Consider the following 23790-nt stretch of genomic DNA (forward strand, 5'->3'; position numbering starts at 1 on the left):
TGGCTATGGAAATAAAGGATTGTCTGTCCTTAGAGCTGAATAAACTGCTCCTAAATTATCTGCCTCACCATAGCTACTGTAATTGTTCGTATCCTACTATAAATGCAAAGTGCTTGGGAATGCCTCACCCTGTCATACCATACTCCTCATGATTTCACTAGATCATAAGACCTGTGCTCATGACAGTGCCCAGGAGGTGAAGGATTCACACTTATGACTTTTCTGAAGCAACTGGTCATACCTATGTGCCCATTCTTTCAGGGGCATAAATGAATATTTTCCTGTAGTTTTGTAAGAACTGGTTGATTGCTGCGGAAGGTTTACTGCTATCTATGTAAAGCTTCCTCCTGGTGCTAAGAGCTTTAGGAACTCCGGACACTTTCTTCAGAGATGCAGAACTTTTATCCCAGTCGTTTCTAGGTATAATAAGGGATTTGCTACTTCTCCAATCATTGTGGTAATGAGATCCAACTGGGAAGAAAACATCAGCCCTACACTGTGGTTTTTAGGGGGAGGAGCAGAAAAAGAAATCTAAGGTGGCTGCTGAGTAGACAAAAACCAGAAACCCTACTTAAAGTATGAGGAGTGTTTTAAATAATGCTAAGGGACCATAGTGGTACCAGCCTTGTGCCCATAATGGCACAAAAATAGTGTTGAGGAGGAAGCTCTTTTCACTCCATCCACACTGTTGCCTACCATAAAGTATTGACAAGCAGCAGTCACCTTCCCCAGTTGGATCTTGGAAGGGCTTCTGCTCGTGGGTCAGCTGGCTCCTTGTATTTTAAGTTTTCAGTAGCAAACCAGCCTACTCTAGGTCAACGTCCACAGAGGTGCCTTTGGCATGATCTATCAAGTGCAGCTGCCACAGCATAAGGTCCACAGAGAAGCAATGAGCTTTGCCGGGGAACAAGCTATTTTCACAGTGGTCACGGGGCACAAAAGCTGTGACACGATATGGTGCCTGTGAAGAGGGAACAGAAGTCACTGCTGAAGGAGGTCCCTTTTGCTGCTCATGGTTACAATACAACATTTTTACAATCATGATAAAGTGCTTCTCCTTCCTTTGTAGAACTTGCTTAGGTCCTTCTTGTCAAATTTTTTTTTGGACAGCTGTCTGTGATGGATAGTAAGTTTGTGACTGATTAATCCTTATTTTAAATACAAGCCGCCTCTCTTCACTTACAATCATCTGTTTTAGGGCGGCAGTCTCAAAAGAACCTGCAAGTCTATCTCACCTTCCTTTCACGTTCTGTCACCAAAACCATCATGATAAAAACAAAGGCACATTTTTTCCCTAGAGCTGTTCTGAGTTCCAGAAAGAGCTTATGTGATGCTAAAAAAATGCACATGGTGTCAACAAACCTGCTGCTGGGCTGTGTGTCTCCCACCTGGTAGTGGAGTTACCAGAAAGGAGAAGGAAACTAGGTAGCTGGAGCTCATCTGTGCTCCTACTCGCATAGCGCACTGACAGAACAACTCCATCTGGGCTGGGTATGCATCTGCTCTGACATAGCCCATCAGACAATTCAAAGCTGTAAGGTCATGAAGGTGTAATTAGCTTCTCACTCATTACGTTCGTGAGAACTGAAATATTACAAGAAACTGAAATAATGTAGAGCCTGTCACACTTGCTGCTTTTCTTCCACAGATAATTCTCACTCGTTAGAGCTTCATTAATATGTATCAGCAAGAAGAATCACCATTAGAACCTGCTCTTCATTTCTGCGAGTTAAATTGCTTCCCAGGAAGAGTATTGAAGGTTGAAGTATTTCTTTAAATTCCCTAGACACAAGACACTTTTTTTTGCTGTTGCTTAGGAATACTAAATCTGGAACAGCTCACAAAAAATCACCAGTATTTGGAAGAAAGCAGTCTGATCTGTTACAGAGAAAGACATACTCGGGCACATTTTTTCTCAATTTAAGATTTCAAGATTTGAACTTGAGAACAAAAACATTTCCAGCTTCTTTCTCAAGGCATTAGAACAACAGCATCTCACCGTAGTGTAATTTTTCCTTAGGGTATCTTAGGGATTTATGTTATCAAACATCAGTGTTCCAGGCAGCAGCCCCTTGACATGCTGATGCCAAGATACAGGCATGGAAATGCGGGAAGAGAAAACCTGAGGGTTTTGGTAACTGTTTGTGTCAGGTAAAACAAGCTTTACTCAGAGTTTGGCAATAGGAGCCTTTTTAAAAATGAGGGAGAGCAGCAGTTTTTTTTTCCCCAGGGCAGGAAGAGCAAGCTGTGCTTCCTGACAAGAAGTTAACTGTTTTACAGAGCTTACGGAAGAAGGCAGTGGCACACACAGGTGCAGGAGCCGGGCAGATTCCCTAAGAGCACAGACCAGGAAGATACACCTTTTCTCTACCAATCTTCATTACTCACCAAGAGTGCTGCTCTGGCTTCAAAATTCAAACTAGAATCTACTCATGTCATACGTATTCCCTTCTTCATTTTTGCAGAAATCCAGCACATCCATTTCCCAAACCAATTCAGCACTTGGGAGTTTAAGTTATTTGCAAGCATTGTGTGCTAACTACTAACACTTCCTCGGTGATGATACCATCTGGGTATACATCACCCTAAATTCAAGGGGCGCTCTGCCATACTGTGCTTTTAGCAATGCTTACTGCCATGGGTCTCATAGGTGCAAATGATAACCATTTGTTCCTTTAATAATAGAAAAATGCTTACAGCAACACCAGGTACAACACCCCAGTGACCTCTAACAACATGACAGATGTCCCATACTCACCTCTGGCCTCTGTTTTTGAAGGGACAATAAATGGACTGGGAAAAATAAAACTTACTTTGATCAGTACTGAGGTTACATTTTGCCTATGCAACTAAGATTAATGTCAGGAACTTGTAACTGTATTTATCCGCTCCCCATGAAACACCATCTTTGAAACCACCGTCTAAACTAGATTTGGTCTTTTGTCACAGATGTAAAAAATGTGAAAAGTAATTTCTAATGGTCTGGTTTGGAGCATGATACAGAAAAGGTGGATTAGTCAAACAAGTTACATTTCTGCTTGGTATTATTACATTTAGCTTCTACCTATTACAATGTTTCTACTGTTATCAATGCCACCTAAAAATAATTACAAAATTACTTCATTCCAATTTATCAAGACAGAAAACCTCAATTAAATCAATACACAAATCAGGCTGTAATGAATACAATAGTCTAAACTGGATTTATTGTTTCCAGACATTAGTGTAATACATAAACACATAAAAAGGGGGATATAGTAACAAGCAACCCATTAACAGAAACAAAGCAAGTCTTTGAAAATTTTGTTCTATACTTACACATGAAAATGTCCCCCGAAGTGAAGCGGTCAGTCAACATAGCAAGGATTTGAGATATAAAAAAACCCCCTAACAACTCAATAGTGTGTTTGTCATAACCAAAATGTTTGGTTTTTTTCAATTTATCTATTTCTAAGATAAAAAAAAAGAAAGAGCATTACCTCATGCAGTGTACAAAGGTCTGAAATCAAATCCATTAATGCAAATGAAATACTAACTCCTGAGCTCCTGAGAATTTTTTTTTTTAAAAGACCAAAAAAACCTCGAGAAGTTTCACAAATGTAATTTCAACTAGTTTTCTTAAACCCTTTCTCAGCACTGAAGAAGAAACCTGTAACTTCCTTGCACTCCAGAAATTTATTCAGAGGTACCTCTTTCCATACAAATATGGTCTTGTAATATATCAAAGACTTCTTTAGCTTACAAGAGCTTCAAATGAAATTAAGTGCAAAAATGTTCTCTTAGTGTTTTCCAATTATTGAGGTAAATAGTTGGGAAAAAAAGGCAGGGAGGGGTAGCAGGATATCACCTTTATGTACACCAGATGGAGAAAAAAAAAAGGCAAATATTAAATATATGGTTACAGTGCATAAGGGAGATGTGAAAGGAGGACCAAGGAAGAAATAACAGCAACAATTGGCAGCTCCCAGCAAAACTTTAAACCAAAGCCCTTGAAATCCCCTCAGCAGATCACCAATAGCTGAAAATAAAGAATGTTTTTTAGCTGGTCTGCCGAGCTGGGCTCTTGGGGAAGCGGCTGTACAATAGTCACAACTGTAGCTGACAGCCTGACAATGCTGAGAATGTCATCAATGCTGCTCCAACAGCTGCACCGCATCTCGACCAACTACACAAAGACTAAAAGATCTACTAAATGATGAGTTCCTTGTGGCAACAACAGGGTCACAATTGCAGAGCAGTAACTTATACAGTAAATAATATCATATATGGCAAACGAGACTGAGTTAGCAAAACGTGTTATAAAAAAGTACAAAAGTTGTTTTTAAAAACTTCCTAAAAATTTATTTTGGGAAGGAGGAATATTAATCTGTGGCCTGGCATTATTACAGTAATGAGAGCTTGTATCAGATTGCTGGTGACTGTCTTCTTGCAAATCAGAGGTGCATTTGTAAAATGCCCCAGGGTGAATGCCTGAAAGCTGGCCAGACAGTCGGGGAATTTTAATATCTGCAGCAGAATCAGCTGTGTTTGTAGAGGGTGGACTAACACTTGGGTCAGAAATCTCTTTGCTTGGTATGCAGACGACAGCGTGACACAGAGGATCCAACGGATGGGTTTCAGTTCAGTCCCAGGGTGTGGATCCCAAACACAGCCCTTAATGTATGTTGGGTTTCTTCTGTCCCACTGGGGAAGGTGTTTGGTTACATGCATGATAAGCTGTGGCTTCAAGTCCCTGACAAATCCATCAGAAAAAGCTACTTCCACAAAGACATTTCAACTTGAAAAAAAAGGAAAGTGTGAGCTATTACCTCAGGTAAAAAAAAAAAAAAAAATGAGTTGCCATTTTCCAAGATTACTGAACCACAATTAACCACTCTGGGTTAATAAGCTTTTTGACAGCAAACAAGTTCAGTATGGGCTCCTGCTCACACCGACTACTGGCTGTGACCACTGTGAGGCTTAAGTTAAATGAAGTGGATTGCAGCTTCTACAGCCTGGTAGGACAGGGGAGGGACATCTTGTTTGAACTTCACCTGAAGGATCCTCCTGCCACCTCTCCCCACCTTTATCCTACTCAACAAACCCCAAACTTGCAGTGAGCTCTATCAGTTCCATCTGCTTTGAAGTCCAAGGCAAGCTGTAAGGTTTCCACTCAAATCCTCAAATACTGAAGTTCTTCAATAGATTTTTTCCTTATTTTGGGATGTGTTTTAAAGCCCAAGAAAAACTTGCTATTGTGCTTATATGGGAAATGCCACAACAAAGGAAACAACCCAGATTTCAAAGTTCACAGTGCTATCGATCCAACCCCAAGTCAATCCTATCTATTCTTTAGTAAGGTCTTCTTAATCTTAAGAGTACAGTGGAGTTATTTGCTCTTCAAACCGATTTGACCTGCATTCACCAACAGCAATACTCTCTTTGAACACCCATGTGTTCCAGAAATCTGATACTAACAACTCAAGAATGTATTGTGAATGAAATTTAGCGTTATAAAAATTCAAGATATACATTGAAGATCTGCTTCGGCTTTTCTTAACAGTTGCTTCTGAACAACTTTGAACTGCTCTGTAACTTCAAAGCAGACACTTACTACTCTGCCTCCTTCCCCTTGACATCTCAGCCACAGGTTCAACCTTATTTTATGTCAATATAATACTATGTGGAAATGCCATAAACCACAGAAGTAAATGACTAAGCCTTAACATTCAGAAGAGCAGCATATCCTCTCTTGCCATATCACCTTTTATACAGTAGGAAGGTTTTTCCGGTTTCTTTTGTTGTTTTCACCTTAAACATGAGCTTAATCCAAAAACCACATTCAGCTGTACATTTTATGAGGCTTCAGAAAATGCCTTTCCCCCTCGTGTATAAAGGGAAAAAAAAAAAAAAAATCAAGGTTAGATAGAAATGATTAAATACAAAGTCCTTTTGGAGTCCACCATCAAAAGGTGGTTAACCAGAAGTAGTCATCTTCCTCGATCTTGATGTTTTTTTGTTTTTGTCTTTTTCTTTTTGTCCTCTGTTTTGGGTTTCAATGCACAGACACATGCAGACACACCAGCAATTGCTTTTGGTAAGTCAGTTCCTTTGTACCACTTATTTTTCTCCTTGTCATAAACCTGGACTGTTTTGGAGAAGACCGTTTCTTCCCAGCTGTAGCCTCCAAGGATATAAATCTTGCCTTCCCAAACTGCCACCCCTGACTCACTGTTTGCTTGCAAGAGAGGAGCAACTCTGGTCCACTGGTTACATTGAGGGCTGTACGACTCCACACTCAGAATGTCAAAACGAGCCATGGTTTCTATGTTGTCATCACTGCCACCAATGGAGTAGATGTTGTCCTGTAAGGTGCACATGCTGTGCCACCCTCGGGCAGTGATCATTGGCCTCTTCTCTTCCCAAACATCTGTGCGGTAATCATAACACAGCAGGTTTTTTCTATAGGGGCCGATTTGGTAATCATGTCCTCCTGAGATGTACACAAATTCCTTGTAGACTGTTCCAGCATGGCCATAGGTAAACCTAGGACAGGCAAACAACAACAATTCAACTTAGTACCTTTGGATTAGATCAAGATACACAAGCTTTAAAAAAGGACGGGTACTGAAGAAGAAAATAAACAGTAACCGAAGACAGAAGAATCCCATGTCCTGTTAATCACCCAGTAACTTCTTATTCATACTGCTTCACCCTGCGCTGCAGAGTGCTAGGGTACGACAATCACTTCTCAAGGCATCCTTTTCATAGCTGGTCACTACAGAGCGCTAAGGTATGACAATCGCTTTTTAAGGCATCCCCTGCAGTATGTCATACAACAGAGGTAGCCCATCCTGCTCTAGTTGGCATGGCCTTCACTCCCATTTTCCTGCTCCAGTGCTTGGGTTGGATCAGTCCGAGAAGGCAAGAGAGGAAAAAAATCCACATCTCAGCAAGGGTTTTCTATGACAGAAAGAGGAAATAATCATACCTCTCAGACTTACCAGTAGAAATCAACCAAGAAAAAAGAACAAGAAAATTCCTGCTGCCTTCCCCTTCCACAGCTTCAAGATCATGAATCACGATTCTTACCCACCAGTGTTGACAGCCCAGTTTATTTGCAGACATGACACACATAGCATTCTTTCCATACGCTATTCATCTGCTCTACCACTTCTGCTATACAGGTGATAACTTCTTTGGTCACCCCAGACAAGGCAACAGAGCTCAGTCAACCATAGATCAGAGTCCACAGTTGAAATAAGACAAAATGAGGAGATAGAAACCAACATCATGCATGCTGTTTCCACAGGGCACAGAGAAAAGCCCTTTGATCAGCTATAATAAAGCCACTACAAACCTAATTCTTGAGGCTGTTCTTAAGTTCACATTAGGATATTTCTGACCAAACCTTTTTGAGCTCTTTGAAGTGGGCTGCCAAGGTGAGGGCCAGCCTCGACTTCTTTGAACATACCCTTCCTGCACATGCCTTTTTTTCTTTTCTCGGGCAGGGGGCGTGTCTAAAGGTGAAGCTGCAGCACCAGCCACAGCAAACTACCTTACACACTGCTACAAAGAGCCCGACCAATTTAATACCCCTAGGGCTGCAGAATAATACAGTCACCATGCTGCGCTCATGAGACTCTGCTACCATCCTTTGCAGTCGACTCAAGACAACTCAGCCTCTATAGCAGACAAACCTACGTTAAGGTTACTTTAGGCTGGAATGCTTTTGAGCCATGCCTGAACATGTTTGAAACCCGGTGTAGATAGAACCTTGAGTTGTTTTTATTTTGCGTGGTAATAGTTTGTCTCAGCTCACAAATGGTATCGTAACTTCTTCCACACACTTAAGTGCCAAGGGAAAAGGTAGAATAGAAAAGAAAACCCACATTTACCCTGCAAGCACAATACTTCTGGGAAAAGCTAAAGATGTTTATTATTCTAGATGCCTAATGAAACTTCTGACCAGTGTCTGAATCAGATATTTTAACAGGCTTCCATCCCAAGAAACAGAAAGATTCTTTACACTAAGAATGCTGAGTGGCTAAGACAGACCTTGGAACTGTAGGGGCTGCTGCACCATCCCTGGAGAAGCTGAAGAGAGAACTGCAGTACTGTACTGCTTCTTAGCCATTCAAGAAAAAGAAAGAAGTAAGGAAAGAGAGAGCTAGGGCATAGTTATGACACTATATCCAAAAAGGTAACTCAAAAATTCCACAGCTCACAGTCTGCCTAACCATGGAAATGCATAACTCATGTACAGTACCTCAATTTGACATGAAATACCCCAAACACATGCACTCCAGCTTTCGCACTGCCAGAAATGCTATAGAAGGTGTAGTGTATACAGATGCTGCTTTACCTTGTTTATGGTCTCTTATGGACAAGAACTGGGAGCATATGTGTCCAGTGGCACCCACTCTGGTTGCTAGAGTGATTGCTTCTCTATATACACAGGAATGGGTCTTAAGATGTAGACTACCCATCTTGAAGTAGGACAGACACTGTGGAGGTAGTGCCAAGTAACAGTTTTTGAGGAGTCAAAGGGAGAAGAGTCCAAGGACATTGAATCCAACACAAAGCCTGGGGTTTTCGTACTGCTGACAGCAATCACATTACAGTTCAGAAGAAGGACAAAAAAAAGACTAAGTTAAGAACAATTTCAGTGACTTTCAGAGACGTAGGTTAAATGTTTTCCTAAACTAACTGAAAAATGGAATTGTCTACAGGTAAGCAAGCAAAGACATTTCCTTCCAAGCACATGCAAGCAGTCTAGCACAGACAGCTACAGAAAAAACACTGATACTTTTCTCTTTGCCTTGGTCGTTTAGCTGCAAGACTAATTTGAAAAAGGCAATCATACCTGAAGCATCAAATCAACCATCAATTTGCTATTTTCTAATACAGGGAGATTACCCCTTGAAATATACTAGAGGTGTTTCACTTTGCCTGACTTCTGAAAAGCTCATTCAAAATTGCACATACCCTTCTTCACAGTAATTAAAAACTGCATTAAATACAATGTACAAATTGAAAGCAATCAATAAGAATCTTTTCTGCAAGCCCTGCGGTTTAAACAGGGGCATACCTAAATGTGCAACAGAACAGGACACTTGAATACAGTGGATCCAGACACCCTCCAACAGAAAGCATCAAGCATTTTGGCAGCATTAGCTATAAGTGTGGCCAGAAAGAGTTAGAGGCATTAAGGAGAATGAAGTTTCAATTCAGAACATCTGCTAGAGCCAGCTGCCAATTTTGAATATCCTACCCAGATACACTGCTGCAAATTTACAACTTCTGACACAGTACCACTATTCAGTAAATGCTAGAAAACCTACCATTTATTTTCTTAAACAGAAAAACACTTGACCTAACTCAATAAAGTTCTGGGAATCCCCTACTCCAACCAAAGTCCAGGTGAGCTGTGGTTGCTGTGAATCTCAGCGTCCACCTGCTGCAGCCCTGTGAGATTATTCATGACACAACTGGTAGAGCAGATACCATCATTCGTTAACCTGTTCCAACACATTTCCCCATACAACTGCCTTCATTTGTTCTGCCAAACTTTAACCTAGGGCCACTCAATTAATTCCACTGATGTCTGCAGCAGACTTTTTCATGGTCTATTCAAGGTGAGAACACATTGCACCAACTTCTGCTCTGCCAAGCTTGTCAGCCACTGCTGATCCCTTCTGGGCTAGAAACTATGGCAGCAACTGCTCCCAAGAGCCTGGGAAAATGGTAAAAAAAACACAGGACCTCTCTGAAGGTATCCCACAACCAAGGATCCTAATGGGAGTCAGGCAAAATTCACTTGTAGCAAACTTGGACCAGATCCACCCTTTAGATAGCTTGGCTGAAGGTTTCCACATTAAGCATCTGCCTCAAGATGCTATGTTTTTTTTCTCCAGCAAGACAGCATTATTTCACTCAAAACAGCTCAGCTCCTTCCAAGAAACTGGTTAGGGAAAACGACATGTTGTTTTGACCATGCTGGGATGGGAAGGGAGTGGGGGAAAGAAGAGATAAAAAAGAGCTTCCTTAGAGGAGAGTGACTGTGCCTGCGTACAGCAAGATGGACCCAGTATCTGGCAGCAGACAGAAGGCACAGGTATTTAAGGACACCACCACTGCCTTTCCCCTGAAAATCTCCTCAAACATGGCAAGCTATAACGCTTGGGTAGAAAAACAATAAAATCATTTTCTGCATATTCAGAGCAGAAGCATTAACAAATATAACTCTGAGAGTCCAACCCCACACAGCTCAGCTGGAACTATACAAGCCTACACTCTGGAATGACCTAAACATGCACCTATCACTGCAGGCTATCACTGAATAGTTTTCAAGGCACTTGCTGGCTTAGAACGGTTAGAAACAACACCAGAGCTGTGGACAGGGAGCCTACTTCTGGCAGCCATGCATCCAAGAGGACCAGAAAACTTGTGTGTGTTCTCTTCAAAGGGAAGAAGACAGAAAAATGTGGAAAACAAGGCAGCTATGTTGGGACATGGTACCCGAACAGGCAATCAGGAAGCAGAGGACTGGAAATTCTGATTTCCTCTACATGAGGACAAAAGAATCACTGCTAGAATAGGGCTGAGGAAGATGTTATTTGGATAAAAATAGTAACTAAAATCAGTTTGAGGAACAGAAGTATGCAATGAGGAGGAAAACAGATCAGATGAATGATGTGCTGAAGGGAAGACAGAAATACACAGGAAAAAAACGGTAACTAGCATGCTTTCTTCTAATCTTGAATAGAAAACAAATTTGCCTCTGAACCTCCCTCCACCATCAGCAAATCCATGTGAAGTACGTCAGGAAAGGACTGCCCAGATTCCTTCCAGCAGCCACCAACACCTGCCAGAGCCACATCTCTCTCTGAACGTAAGTGCCTCATGCACTTGACCCACAGTCAGAAAGGTTTCTTCCTCTTGTCCACCTCTGTGCCGATTTTTGCCTTTTGCAACCTGCATGAAGCTCTTCATTCCTTCTGTGCAGAAAAACGGTTGTTGCAAACAATATATTGACAACACTGAAGTTCTCCAAAAGAAGAAAGAGGGCTGAAAAGACAGAAAATCTGAAGGTATCGTGTCCATCAAGATCTAACTGAAGATACATTAAGGTACAAGAGAGCAGCTACACCAGGACACTATGTAGTTCACTATGCAGCTGCACAAACACCCGAGCTGGCACAAGGGGCAGTTCGCATGGGACAAGGGCAGAGCAGGCAGGAGCAGAGGATGCAGAACTCTTTCTTTGGGATGCAGCAATAACTTCAATAGACACTCCATTACAGCCCGACGCTGCAGTTTAGCAACCTAAATTACATCAGTCAATCTAAGCGGGGTCTGTCCCATAGGGAGACTTTTGCCTGGTGCAAGTGGCTGAGCGAGGCAATCTAATAAAAAATTTAACACCCTCTCATGTCCAGGTTCACTTTTAAATGCTGCAACTGAAAAATTCAACACATAGGTAGCAGTAGGAACACATAGAAATACTGCTTTTTTTCATCTGCAAACTTCCCCTGGACCACTTACACGTTGGTAAAAAATATATCCATACCTGTTCCAAGGTAAGTAGGTTTTTAACAACATACAAGGAGTCAGGTCACAGCTACATTTCCTTGAGAAATGTGAAAAAAAAACCCAAAAGGCAAGAAAGCACACTGTGCTACAATTTCTATAAGCTGTTACTGAGATCTCACAGGTCACCCCAATTAACAGCAGGGCTTAGGAACTGAAGACACTCTCAAACACAGCTTATACCAGGAAAGACTGTGGTGTTTAGCTTCAACTGCTAAATCTGTCAATGTAAGCAGAAATAAAACAGAAAAAAAAGCATCCTGCTTCTGAAGAGCACTCGAGCCCAGCTGTTAGACTGGATCAGACTTGCATTGCAGCACCTGCCCAAAATAGAATTGGGCAACAGGGTTCTGTGCCTCCACTGGCTGCCTATGGCTCTGCAGCTAAGGGAATAAGGGAAAACATCCTGAACTCTCAAATCAAACTGCAAGTATATTGTTCGTGCTGCCACTAAGAAAGCAAGTGCTGCTGCTGAAGTTGCAGGCTTCAGATATCATGAGAGCACCATTCGTACAGCCAACATTCCTGTAATTTCCATGGAAGTGAAATATTACTAACTCTGAAAAGCTGTTTGCAAATTAAATGCTACCACTTCATTCTTAATGAAGTCACTACTCAAAGATTGAATCAAGATAGGAGCAATACCCTGTGCTGCAGTATTAAAGCTTCTCAAAGGCAGAGCAGCCAAGTTTTAACTCGGACTGAGAGAAAGAGAAACCCCATGTGCCCAGGGTTATCTGTATCCAGGTAAGCTGGTTTATCTGAAGCAGCCAAGCCTGAGCAGCCAAATAAGGAGAAACACTTTGCAAAGAAAACAATCGCAACACAGTGACAAAGAAAGGCCTTTGACGAAGATTTAAACAGTGCCTCTGAAAAGACTCAATTCCAAGCGACCTCAGGAAAAACATTTTAAGAATAGTAGAATGAAATTACAAGCGCTTTTCCTGCCATCCTTCGGGCATCTCTCGGGACAAAAATTAAAACCATTCAAGCTGACATGAGGTACATTGCCTGAAAGAGATGATTGCTCAAATACCAAATGCTGATATGGTTTGTTACTTGCTGATACCATGTTGGTTACATAATCCCTTGCCTCCCTTCTAGGGATATCCATTCCTCAACTGAAGTCACACAAGCTCCCTCTACTACCATTCTTCAAACATGAGATATCTTTCCAAACATCTCTATTACCTTGGCAAGCCTGCTATGTAGGACCACGAATCCTTCTGAGGGCTGTAGGTCTCAACTGAAGAAAGTGCCCCATTTTCATTCCTGCCACCAACCGCTACCAGCATGTCAGCAATAGCTCCCAGGTAAAAATCTACACGCCGTTGTCTCATGGAGGCAACCTGTCAAAAAAACCAACATGCTGACATCTTCACATATCTGGTAAGCAAGCTGACTGAATGTATATTCATGTCTGAAGATAGAATTTCCTTCTTCCTGTTTATTTGAAAGGAGAGCAACAAGTTTTCATCTATTATATTCATAAGTGCTCTGGTTTTCTGCAGTAGCACGTTACATAGCACTCCTGTTCAAAAAAGGAGGACAACAAAAGGATCTAAGGGACAGGTCACTCTATAATGGTTTGCATTACATGGGTCTCCTTCCAAACCTCTGCAAGTAACACAAATCGGAACCACTCAGAAACACAAGTGAACCACTCAGGATGACTGGTTCAAACCACGGGAAGAGCGTGAAATTTTATAGGTCCCATACTGGATGCAGTGTTTTACAGCAGGACTGGAAGTAAACAGCTTGTCCTAAGAGACATTTAGCACAGAGGCATTCAGCAAGTGCTAGAGTTATTTTCTTTTAATATCAGATCCATTTTTTATTTATTTGTATGTGCTGCTGTTTGAGAAAAATCAACTATGTAATTGTGTTTGTAAGTCTATTCTAGCATTATTCCCGAAAGCGATCTAAAGACTTGCAGGTGGATGCTGACCAGCAATTTCACAGATGAGATGTCCAGTTCCCAAGTGAAGCTGAAAATCTGCCCGAAGTCTTTTGCTGTGTGTATAACTTAAGCATTTCCACAAAGGACTCAAGTAGCTGCTTTTTCAACTCCACTTTCCATTTGCAAGTGTTGTTACATTGCTTAGTTTAACAAGCCCTGTCCTTCCACCAAAGAGAAGAAAACACTCTAAACATTAAGGACTTTAAACAGAGAAATAATACAGCTTAAGTCTCACCTTTATCCACTGGTTACAGCGGGGATCATACCTATATAGGAGATTGGAAGCTGCATCCCCTCCATTGTCTCTTGAAAAGCTGCCTCCAGCTATGAAGATGAAGCCTCCCAAGACTGCAACACAGTGGTGACTTCGTCTGGCTGGGAGAGGGGTTTCTGCTACCCACTGCCCCTTTCTGGTGTCCAAGAAGCAGGTATCATCGCTCAGTTCCAGGCACCGCTCGGAAACCTCCCCACCCACAAAGAGGAGCCTTTCCTCGCAGGTCCGCAGGGCCGTCCGTTTGTTTTGCAGCACTGGCTGAGCTGTGACGTTATTATGATAGTTCACCGCTTCCTCTATGAACCCCTCACAGTTTGCTTCTTTGGGAAGAAGAGAGCAGACGGCAGGCTTGACTCGATGGAGGAGATCACTTTTGGGTATCAAGGGAAAATGGATGTTATCCAGAACACGGTAAGCCTCGTTCTCCCTTTCCGGGTACTGGGTAAGCCACTGCAAGGCAGCCTGCAGCAAGTCGTGCTCACACTCCTGCTGCACGTTGCTGCTGTCCAGGTATTGGCACAACTTCTGCAAGGAAATGTTCTGCAGGAAGTCTGGGGTGAAAGACAGCGTGCCAAAGTTCTGCAAGATGAAAGAATCAATGTAGGAGTCAAGGCGCTTCAGGTTGTAAATCGAGGCTAGCTCCTGCAGGTACAAATAGTTCTCCTCGCTGACTTCATTCTCCAGATACTCACAACAGAAGTCGACCACCTTCCAGATCTGCAGCAGGTGAGCTGTTTCAAGCACATAGTCAATATTGCCCCCATCTAAAGACAGCTCGCTGCCATAAAGGAAATCCACCACGGCCTTCAGACCAATATAAGAGGCTCCAAAAAGTTCAACCTCTTTTTGGTGGGCTTCTCGCATACCGATGGTGAACATAGAGTTGAAGTAGTCACTGCAAACAGCAAGAAGGTTCCGATGAGCAGGAACTCTCTGTTCATCCACCACAAGGACAATGTCACAGAACAGGCCTCGGTGTCTCTGCTCATTCAGGCTCTGAAGAACTAGACTAGAGTGGTCATCCCACCTGTACACCTGGAATAAACAAACAGTATCAGACAGATGTTACCTTCACCAAGATAAATTTCAGTGCCCACAAAGCACTTTCCCATTAGATGCAGTCACATATGAGAGAGTTGCAGTTATAATAAATTTTGCCATGAAACAGTTGGCAATCAACATCACATGGACCAAGGCTCCTCACCTTCACTTTGAAAGGCCTGTGCAGACTTTTACTGCTTCCTACTCCCCTTTTTTGTTATAATTTACTTCTACATCCTCTGTAAAGCTGCACCCAAACCTCGTCCCTGAGGATTTATACAGGCACAATTTTCTGAGACTCTTCCACTCATTGTCTTTGAGACATCTTGCTGACATGTCCTTTCTTACTCGTCCCTCAAATGACTCCTTATAGAGTTCTTCTCAACTAAGCTATTCGCTAAATATTTGGAGTGGGAGATACACATGAAGCTGCACGCCAAATTTTCATTCAGCCCATGTATTGTTTGGGTTAGTGCTTACTTCACAGCTACCCTGTCTTAAATCTTTTCAGAACTGTGCATTTCTAAGGGTAAAATCCTTCTTTCTTTCCGTATTATTCCAGGCACACACACTGCATTAAAAATAATGGCTGTTTATTTACGTGCAAGGCCACGCATGTGGACAACTTATTCCCATAAGACTTCTATGTGCTTCCAGAAGCAGAGGTAGGTTTTTTTTGTTTTAATGAATACAACTAAATATTTTTCTTTTAAAGAAATGGGAAAATGCCCTCAGAACACGTCCATTAAGTGTTCCTCTGGGATCTCTCTGGTCCAAACATTCTTCCCACCAGCTCTGTACATGCCACAGAGTTTTTGAGGTAATCAGTGTCTGCCTCTCTCTCACAATCAGCAGTCTTAAGAACCGAAATGGAAACGCTTTGTTCCTCCTTGAACGTCCTGCAGAACATGTACTGAAGGGGCTGATCACCCCAGCATGTCAAGTGATACAACTTTTAGGACCACCCTTCCAGAGGAATGGCGTGCTTGACGGTACAGTCAGTTCCCTCGTGATCTCTCTTAATAAACGTCAGGTTAAGTTAAATGCAAATACGTAACTTTAATTACCAAATCCAAACCAGGCAAAGTCGCAGAGCCTGTAAGAACATGCAAGAGAAATGAAAGGAGGTGGAAACGAAGCAATTCTCTGTTTTGTACCTCAGTTAGCTCTGAACAATTCTGGCTGTAGGACCCTGGCTGAGCATTGCCCGGTTCTACAGCCTCAGATTGCATTCCCACAAGTGGCACCCTGACAAGGTGTCTCAATCCATATCTGCATTGGAAACAACCACACAGATGACCTGAGATCTCTTCAAGCCTTCAGGTTTTCTTTCACCAAACAGTTGTTTCTCTGAGAAACCCAAACTATCCCTGGCTTTCACAGTTTCCCAACAGAAAGAACATGATTATTGCTGTCTGGCTAAGCCATTAATGGGTTGGTTAAATCATGGAGACAACCTCTCTGTGCACCTGGATGGGAAAGGTTCAAGTCCTAGAGCCAACTATTTTCCCTTGCGTGCAGCTCTCACTCTACATATGCACTCTGCAAACATACTATTGGCAAGGGTACTTTTATACAATGAGATTAACAGGATTAATGGATGCAGCTCACCACTGTCCAGACGTGATGGCAGCCAGTCATCCTGAGCTAATACCGGCCTTGGGAGCCTGACCTCCCACGCCTGCCTGTTCGCAGTTGGTGATACAGCATCAGGCAGTAGATGAGACCGAAATTAATAACCAAATGCGCTGCTCTTAGCAGGATATCCGAGCGGTTTCTCTTCAGTTTTGCTTACACTCTTTTCTAAACAATGGAGACCAAGCTGCCAAGAAGCCTTCTGTTGGAGTAACTTTGTACACCCTCAAGTGTATAGAGTTAAACCAATCAAAGTGAAGAGGCGTCAATAATTATAAGTTTTCTAGGCCAAAACTCTTTAATTTGCCTCATACTCATTGCCTCATCATATCTCTGAACTTAAACGGGGATCTATGGCATAGACAACAAAGTAACTTCCACAGAGCAGTGAAAGTGCCAGAGATCAGAAAAAAAAAATTGGGGTTAAGGACTGTGAAGTTTTTTATCTTTGTTTTTCTTAGGTTGAGAAATGATGACACTCTATGGGAGCCAAAGCGGAGACCAAGGGGCGGAGGAGGTAGGAAGATAAACAAATAAGGCAAAGGACAAACCACACATTTGTGGCAACTGTGGGGAAGGGCAGAGGATGAACAGACAATAACGAACATCTTGCAGCACCCTCTTCTGTAACTGACTCATGAGGGACAGTTATTGGATTAAACCAAAACCATATTCCCTTCCATCTCTGGAAACTGGCTGATCATCTCTCTAATATTCTCTAATACCACCATCATGCATAACAAGATTATACCAGAATACAAGATTTGCCAGAGATCCCTATTTACTTAGCCGGCTGTCGAGTCCACAGAGTAATCCTGACCCCAAATACACCTGAGAACTTGTACTCCCAAAATCCTTGTTGCCACTACTTCAGAAATCAAGCATAAAGTCATTACACATGGCATTGGGTGGACTCAAAATACATTAACATATTTCAGCCACTTAGCAAGTTCATTCATTCAGAGCGCAAATAACAGCAGCTGATAGCTGCACATTTCAAAACCAAAACTAATTTTATACTAAACACGAACATCTTTCTCAAGCTATTTATGTTCTGCAGAACTGCTTTAGCACTATCTAGTAATTCTAAGTTTAACAGATAGTGACAGCTGCTATCTAAGCAAGAAAATAAAACAATGCCATCAAGTTAATTAATTTTTAATGCGATGCATTATTATTACATTTATACTAAGCCATTTAAATGTTAGACAGGATGAGCACTCAAGGAAAGATTATACTAGTAGGGATGCATTTAAAAACTACTCCTGTTTATCAATGGTATTAGAGCAGCGTTTTAACTTCTTTCAGATTCAAAGATCTAATTTCTTTCAGGCTGTTAGTGCAGTTTCAATACTCGCCAGTGATGGAAAAGAAAACGAGATCTGTCTCATTCAACTTTGCTAATACAGATATGGGCACTGAAAAGTTTCTTGTTTCTAGCTGTTGTTGCACTACAAGGTCCTCGCTCTGCGGCCTCTGTAACCCAATACTCTCACTAGAACAGAAAAGCAGTTTTCACTAGTGTGAAACAAAGTGAATGTAATAGTTAACAGCTGGTACCAACACCTTCTAACTCTTAGGCCATCATCCTGATGACCTGCACAAAAAGCTACCCAAGATGGTCTTCCACAGGTTCCCAACTAAAATCAATGTATTTGTGCAGACAGAGATTCCATACAAAGAAAACACCTCCAGTTGGCTGGAGTAAGTACTGTTTGCAGGATGAAGGCTCCCATCTTGTACAAAACACCAACTAAATCTACAAAGTAATCCCCGTTTTGCTTCAGTAACTTGGATTTTACAAGATGCATCAGCACAAAATAAACACGTTGCATGTAACGACTGAGTTTTTGTAGAGAAAACAGTGCTGCTATAGTGTGGGTTTCTTTTTTAAGTTATGAGTCATGATGAGCAGATGTCCATTTGCTGCTTTTTGTTTAAAAATAAAAATCATTAGGTAGAAACTTCTATCAAAAACACCTGAGGAGGCAGAGCCCCATTTTCTCACCTCTTCTTTAAAACACAGAATATTCACATCCCTCCAAACCAGCCCATCAAAAGGAGAGCCTCTACCCCACTTATTGTTATTTCTGTAACTCCTTTAGGCAACACTGAACGTACGAACCTTTGAGGATTCACTTATCTTGTGCGGACGACAGATCCTGCTCTGCCTCGTTCCCTCCATCACCGCCCGATCCGCAGCGCTTCTGCAACAAAAGCAAAGGCAGACGGTTAGCAGCACACCCGTCCTTTCGGAGCTCTTCAAAACCGCCTTGTTCGGAACAGACCACACCGTTAAGCCTCCCCGCACGTGTTAACCCGCAGCCCGAGAACGCCGGCAGTTAAATATCCATTTGTTTTCGCCGCGGGCGCGGAGGGACCAGAGAAATCGCTGCCGGGGCGAGCGCTTTCCTCGCTGCCAACGGCGCCCAGGGATGCGCTCATTCCCTTTTTCCCCACCGGCAAGACGGGAGGGAAAAGGAAAAAAAAAAAAACCAAAACAAAGAGAGAACAAAAGCAAAGCGATAACAAACCCCGTGAGCGGCAGCCTCGCAGCATCCCCCGCGGCGGGGACTCAGCGCGGAGACCCCGCGGGCAACGAAAGGAGGGAGAGGAAGGCGAGCAGCCTCCCCCGCGGCTCGCCACGGCCCGGGCAGGAAATGCCGGCTGCGGGGAGCGATGGGGGGAGCGGGGCGGGGCGGCAGAGGCTCCGCGGGGCCGGGCCACGGCGCCTCCAATGGCCCCGCCGGCAGCGCAGCGGCTGCGGCAGCCCGGGACCGGGGAGCCCCGCCGGACCCCGATAGCATCCCGGGACCCGGGGAGCCCCGCCGGATCCCGACAGCGTCCCGGGACGGGGGGAGTCCGGCCAGCGTAGAATCATAGAATCACCAGGTTGGAAAAGCCCTCTTGGATCATCGAGTCCATCCATTCCTGTCTGCCACTAAACCATGTCCCTGAGCACCTCGACTACCTGTCTTTTGAACACCCCCAGGGATGGGGACTCCACCACCTCCCTGTGCAGCCTCTGCCGGTGACCGATGACCCTTTCTGTGAAAATTTTTTTCCTGATGTCCAGTCTGACCCTCCTCTGGCGCCGCTCGAGGCCATTCCCCCTTGTCCTGTCCCTGTCACTTGGGAGAAGAGCTCAGCTCCCTCCTCTCCACACCCTCCTTTCCAGCAGTTCTAGAGAGCAATAAGGTCTCCCCTCAGCCTCCTCTTCTCCAGGCTAAACAACCCCAGCTCTCTCAGCTGCTCCTCATAAGACTTCTTCTCCAGCCCCTTCACCAGCTTCGCTGCTCTCCTCTGGACACGCTCCAGAGACTCCACCGGCATCCCAGGACCAGGGGCTCGGGGCTGCCAGCCTCCAAGGATGCAGCCAAGGGCATCGCTGCACAGGCCGGCGGTGTCCGTGGAATTGTGGGATGGTTTGGGTTGGAAGGGTCCTTTAAAGGTGACCCAGTGCCACTTTCAGACTGTTAATGTGATTCCATGACTTGTCACTGATGCAAAAGAAAATGAGGTCTGTCCCCAGTCCCGGTTCAGTGCGATGGTCTCCGCTAAAACATCGCGGGTTAAAAAATCCAGCACTCCTGGGTCTCTCCTAGAGGTTATCGTCAAGACAGCAGAAACCAGCAAGACTGTGTGTGTGTGTTCGAGCTCCATGTGCTCTCGCCAAGGATAGTCCATTCCCTGCAGTGAGCAGAGACATCCTCAAGCAGATCAGGTTCCTCAAAGCCCTGCCCAGCCTGGTCTTAAATGTTTCCAGGGTTGGGGCACCTCCCACCTCCCTGTGCAACCTGTGCCAGTGTTTCGCCACCCCCATCGTAAAACATTGTAATCAAAAACATAGTTCTTCCACTAAAAAGACCTACTAAAAAGTCTGTCCCCGTCTTTCTCATCTGAGTTGAGTAAAGTCTTCTCTGGATCCCAAACTATTTGATTAACCATCTCATCCCCATATTCAGAATTTATTTAGGATGCCTTGAGTTTCCCACATTCACACTTCTTTTTTATTTTTAAGTTTGACCCCAGTTCTTTTCACTATAGATAAGGGTGGCAGCCAGGCATCCATTCAAGATAGTTGTGACCTCTCACAAACACAGACCCCGAGGGATACTCAGCTGTCAGTTCCCCTCCCTGCTCAGAAAGCATTAAATGCCTTTCAGTCCTACAACTCCATCGCAGACACTCCCTGGAGGGAATAAGAAAGGTAAGCATCTCATCAAGACCAAGATTTTATATCTTTTTGTATGGTGAGAATTTAGTCTTACTCACTGCCACTACTGTAAACTAACAAAAAGTTCACCCTCTCCCTCTTCAGCTAAGCAGGAAAAGTACAAATTTGGTTCTTTAGCTTTACTCAAACGTGGGAAAGCAGTGAGAAACTGTGCAGAGGGGGCGCTGCGCGTGCATCGAGGTGCAGAGAGAAGTCCGGTCATCACCTCATCTTGCTGAACCGGAGATGAAACTACCTGACCTCAAACCTGGCACCTCTCGAACAGCGTGCGATGCTGTGGGGCTGCTTTGCGTTGATTTGGGGTCGAGGGGGTTAAAGGTTAATGAAAACCTTTGTGGTGAGCAAGGCTGGCAGAACATCACCTCCAGGGATGAAGTCAGAACCAAAGCCCCCACAGAGTCTTCTTTCTGTGATGGTCTTCGATAAAACACTGCAAGTTAAAAAATCCTTTGGTTAATCCAGCACTCCTGGGTATTTCCCAGAGGTTATCGTCAGGACACCAGAAACCAGCAAGATTGTGTGTGTCTAAGCTCCGTCTGCTCTCGCCAAGGACAGCCCAGCTGGGACACGTCCCACATGGTGATTGGGCAGTTGTCGCTGACATAAGATGATGTGCACAGTGTGGAGCAGCCACATTTTCAACCAGATGAGTGTACCAGGGCTGCCTGAGACGTTCGCACCTTCCCCTACCCCAGCTGCCATCCAGCCCTCCGCTGCAGCAGCATCCAGACGGCTCTGTCAGTTCTTCAGACACCCCGGAGAAACCAGAGAGGATGATGGGTTTCTGCTACTCTAATTGATTATTGAGGCTGAAGATGAGATGCATTTTTTGCCAGTTTGGGTGGCTCCTGCAGCTCCTGTGACTATGGGGAGCCAGGATAAAGGCCCTCGCTTCCCGGACTGGCTGAGTAAAGAAACCTGCTCTGCTGACAACCCTAACGCTAACTGTGATCGGTAAATTCACACAAGAAGCTATTATTGTCTCCATTATTTCCTCTGCTCCTGCACAGAAAAGACAGATGGAGAAGCAGGGCTGGCGACAGCCATATCGAAAGATCAGAAAAGAAGCAAAAAGCTGTGATGGCAAAGAGCCACGGAAGGAAGGTACTAGCAATACATTTTAGGAGAACTGCTAAGCCTTCTGGGGGGGGGGGGCACAGCTGTGCGGAACTATCCTGTTCGCTCAGCTCCTTCCACATATTCCAAGACCCTCCCTGAACTTCGTTAGTACAGTCTAGACAGCCGAAGGTCAGTCCAGGTATCCAGCACTTCACAGCTGCTGGAGACATCATTTTGAGGCAGCCATAAGTCTTCTTTTAAGTCCTTTCACTTTCTCTGTTGTCTGAGCTTCCCCTCCAAGGACTCCTGGGAGATTAACAGATGCTGCTTCCAGGATAGTGACATCTTCCTGCACAGGAAGAAAAGACCCATGTGCGGAAGATGGAGGCCTCAAAACTCACATATAGAAAGCAAATTAGAGCTCATGAAAGCCAGAAAAGTAGGTATTTTCCCTTCTCCAGTTACAGCCTGGTAAAACTTTGCACAATAGTTATTCCTCCATTTGGGAAAAGAAAAAAAAACCCACGAAAATATGTCAAGGACAAGGAAGAGAAGCAAAGAGAAGAGGTTTTGTCCCACGAAGAAGGCATGCATTTTTGAGGTTTGAATATAGCACTTAAAAGTGTGAGGCATTAAATTCCTAATAAATATAATTCAAACACTCCATCTGGGTCACAGAGACCTAAACAGTGAAGAGACGAGGAAAACCAGCATTTGTCACAGGTAGAAAGAGCAGCAAGTTTTTGCCAAGGGATGATGTAGGCAGACTGTGAATAAATATAGTTTTATGAGCAGATAATGGTCAGCAATAAAGGCTTTTAAAAAAAGAAGTGTTCCTAAAGACAATTCCGTAAGAAAAATCAATAGAAATTCAGGCCAATTAATGTGTAATTATATTATCATCTAGAGCCTGCAGTCTACAGAGATGCTGAGTGTGATTCACCCGTGTCCTACACTTGTACTGACTTCAGAAATATTCCTCTCTTCTCTATGACCTCATCTACATCACGGAGAAGCACTGCAGCAGAAAAACCCTCATGTTTGGGGCCCCGATGCTACAGAGAGCCTCCTGTCGTTCAGGACTCTCTGGAAGCAGCTTCACGCAGGATTAGGGCTTCTTATTGTTGAGCAGTTAATGATGTGTCTTACAATTAATACAAGCTCCGGCAATCTCAAGATGTCTGGAAACACCGAATAACTGTATATGGCAATGAGGTTTTTTACTGTTCAGACCTCACATTTGCAATATATGAATGTGAAAAAAAAATATACCAAACTAACAGCCCACTGCAAACTTTAAAAGAAAGAGAATGTGGTAGTTTTTATCACGGAATGTAGGTTTTTATTAAAATTGCTCTATCCAGCCCTCAGATTTAGGGTAGAAACCCACTAACACGCGTAAGGGGCAGTTTTTAAGACTCCGTTGCGGGGGTATAACAAAATCTGTCACTGATTTGGGCTGAGCGCAGGACCCGTCTGTGTGTTGGGCACAGCACCGGAGCGCAGCGTTGCGGACATCTCTCCCCGTGCCCGCGGCTCGGGGCCGGCGCTGCCTCTGCACTCAGCCCGGCAGGGGGAGAGCTCTGCATCCGAATGGGCCCCGCACAGCCCGCAGCGGCCCCGCCGGCGCTCCGCCATGGGGACCGGGACCCGGCGATGCTCCCGCGGGGGATGCTCCCGCCCCGGCTCCATCCCAGCCCGCATCCCGCTCCATCCCCTCTCCTACCTGCCCTCCTGCTCCGCTACCTGCCGTGCGCCCGGCCCGGCTCCCGGCCCCTCCGCGCAGCCAGCGGTCGCTCCATCTTGCGCATCCCTTTTCCCTCCTTCCTCCTCCGGGGCTGGAAGAACACCGAGGGGGTTGGGATAACATCAGCAACCGAGCCGGACATCACCGAGCGCCCCTGCCCGGGGCTTCGCATCCCCCCTCCCGGCGCTATTGCATCACGGCGAGCCCCGGCCGGGGGGCAGGCGCTATTGTCGGGGGGCAGGCGCTATTGTCGGGAGGCAGACTCT

At 44.3% G+C, this 23790-nt stretch overlaps 1 protein-coding gene across 2 annotated transcripts; it reads right to left on the bottom strand.

Annotated features, from left to right (window-relative positions):
• Window positions 1–3175: 3175 nt before the first annotated feature.
• Window positions 3176–23773, bottom strand: KLHL36 (kelch like family member 36). 2 transcript variants are annotated; one of them, XM_054078913.1, is made up of 5 exons: window positions 23504–23773; window positions 18607–18688; window positions 13767–14840; window positions 12763–12920; window positions 3176–6525 (listed from the first exon to the last, which is right to left on the bottom strand). In XM_054078913.1, the coding sequence occupies exons 2-5, from the start codon at window positions 18664–18666 to the stop codon at window positions 5970–5972; spliced, it is 1848 nt and encodes a 615-aa protein (XP_053934888.1). In that variant the 5' UTR covers window positions 18667–18688; window positions 23504–23773; the 3' UTR covers window positions 3176–5969. The 2 variants fall into 2 exon arrangements, with proteins under 2 accessions (XP_053934888.1, XP_053934889.1); XM_054078914.1 differs by lacking the exon at window positions 23504–23773 and adding an exon at window positions 19016–19165.
• Window positions 23774–23790: the final 17 nt, after the last annotated feature.

This window comes from Cuculus canorus, chromosome 13, assembly GCF_017976375.1.
Source record: "Cuculus canorus isolate bCucCan1 chromosome 13, bCucCan1.pri, whole genome shotgun sequence".
NCBI classification, from domain to species: domain Eukaryota; kingdom Metazoa; phylum Chordata; class Aves; order Cuculiformes; family Cuculidae; genus Cuculus; species Cuculus canorus.

Coding starts and splice junctions, on each gene's coding strand:
- KLHL36 (XM_054078913.1), bottom strand. CDS start 18,666: ATGGAGGGAACGAGGCAGAGCAGGATCTGTCGTCCGCACAAGATAAGT. Junction 14,841..18,606: donor AGATAAGTGAATCCTCAAAG/GTTCGTACGTTC, acceptor TGTTTATTCCAG/GTGTACAGGTGGGATGACCA. Junction 6,526..12,762: donor TACATAGCAGGCTTGCCAAG/GTAATAGAGATG, acceptor TGCCTGTCCTAG/GTTTACCTATGGCCATGCTG.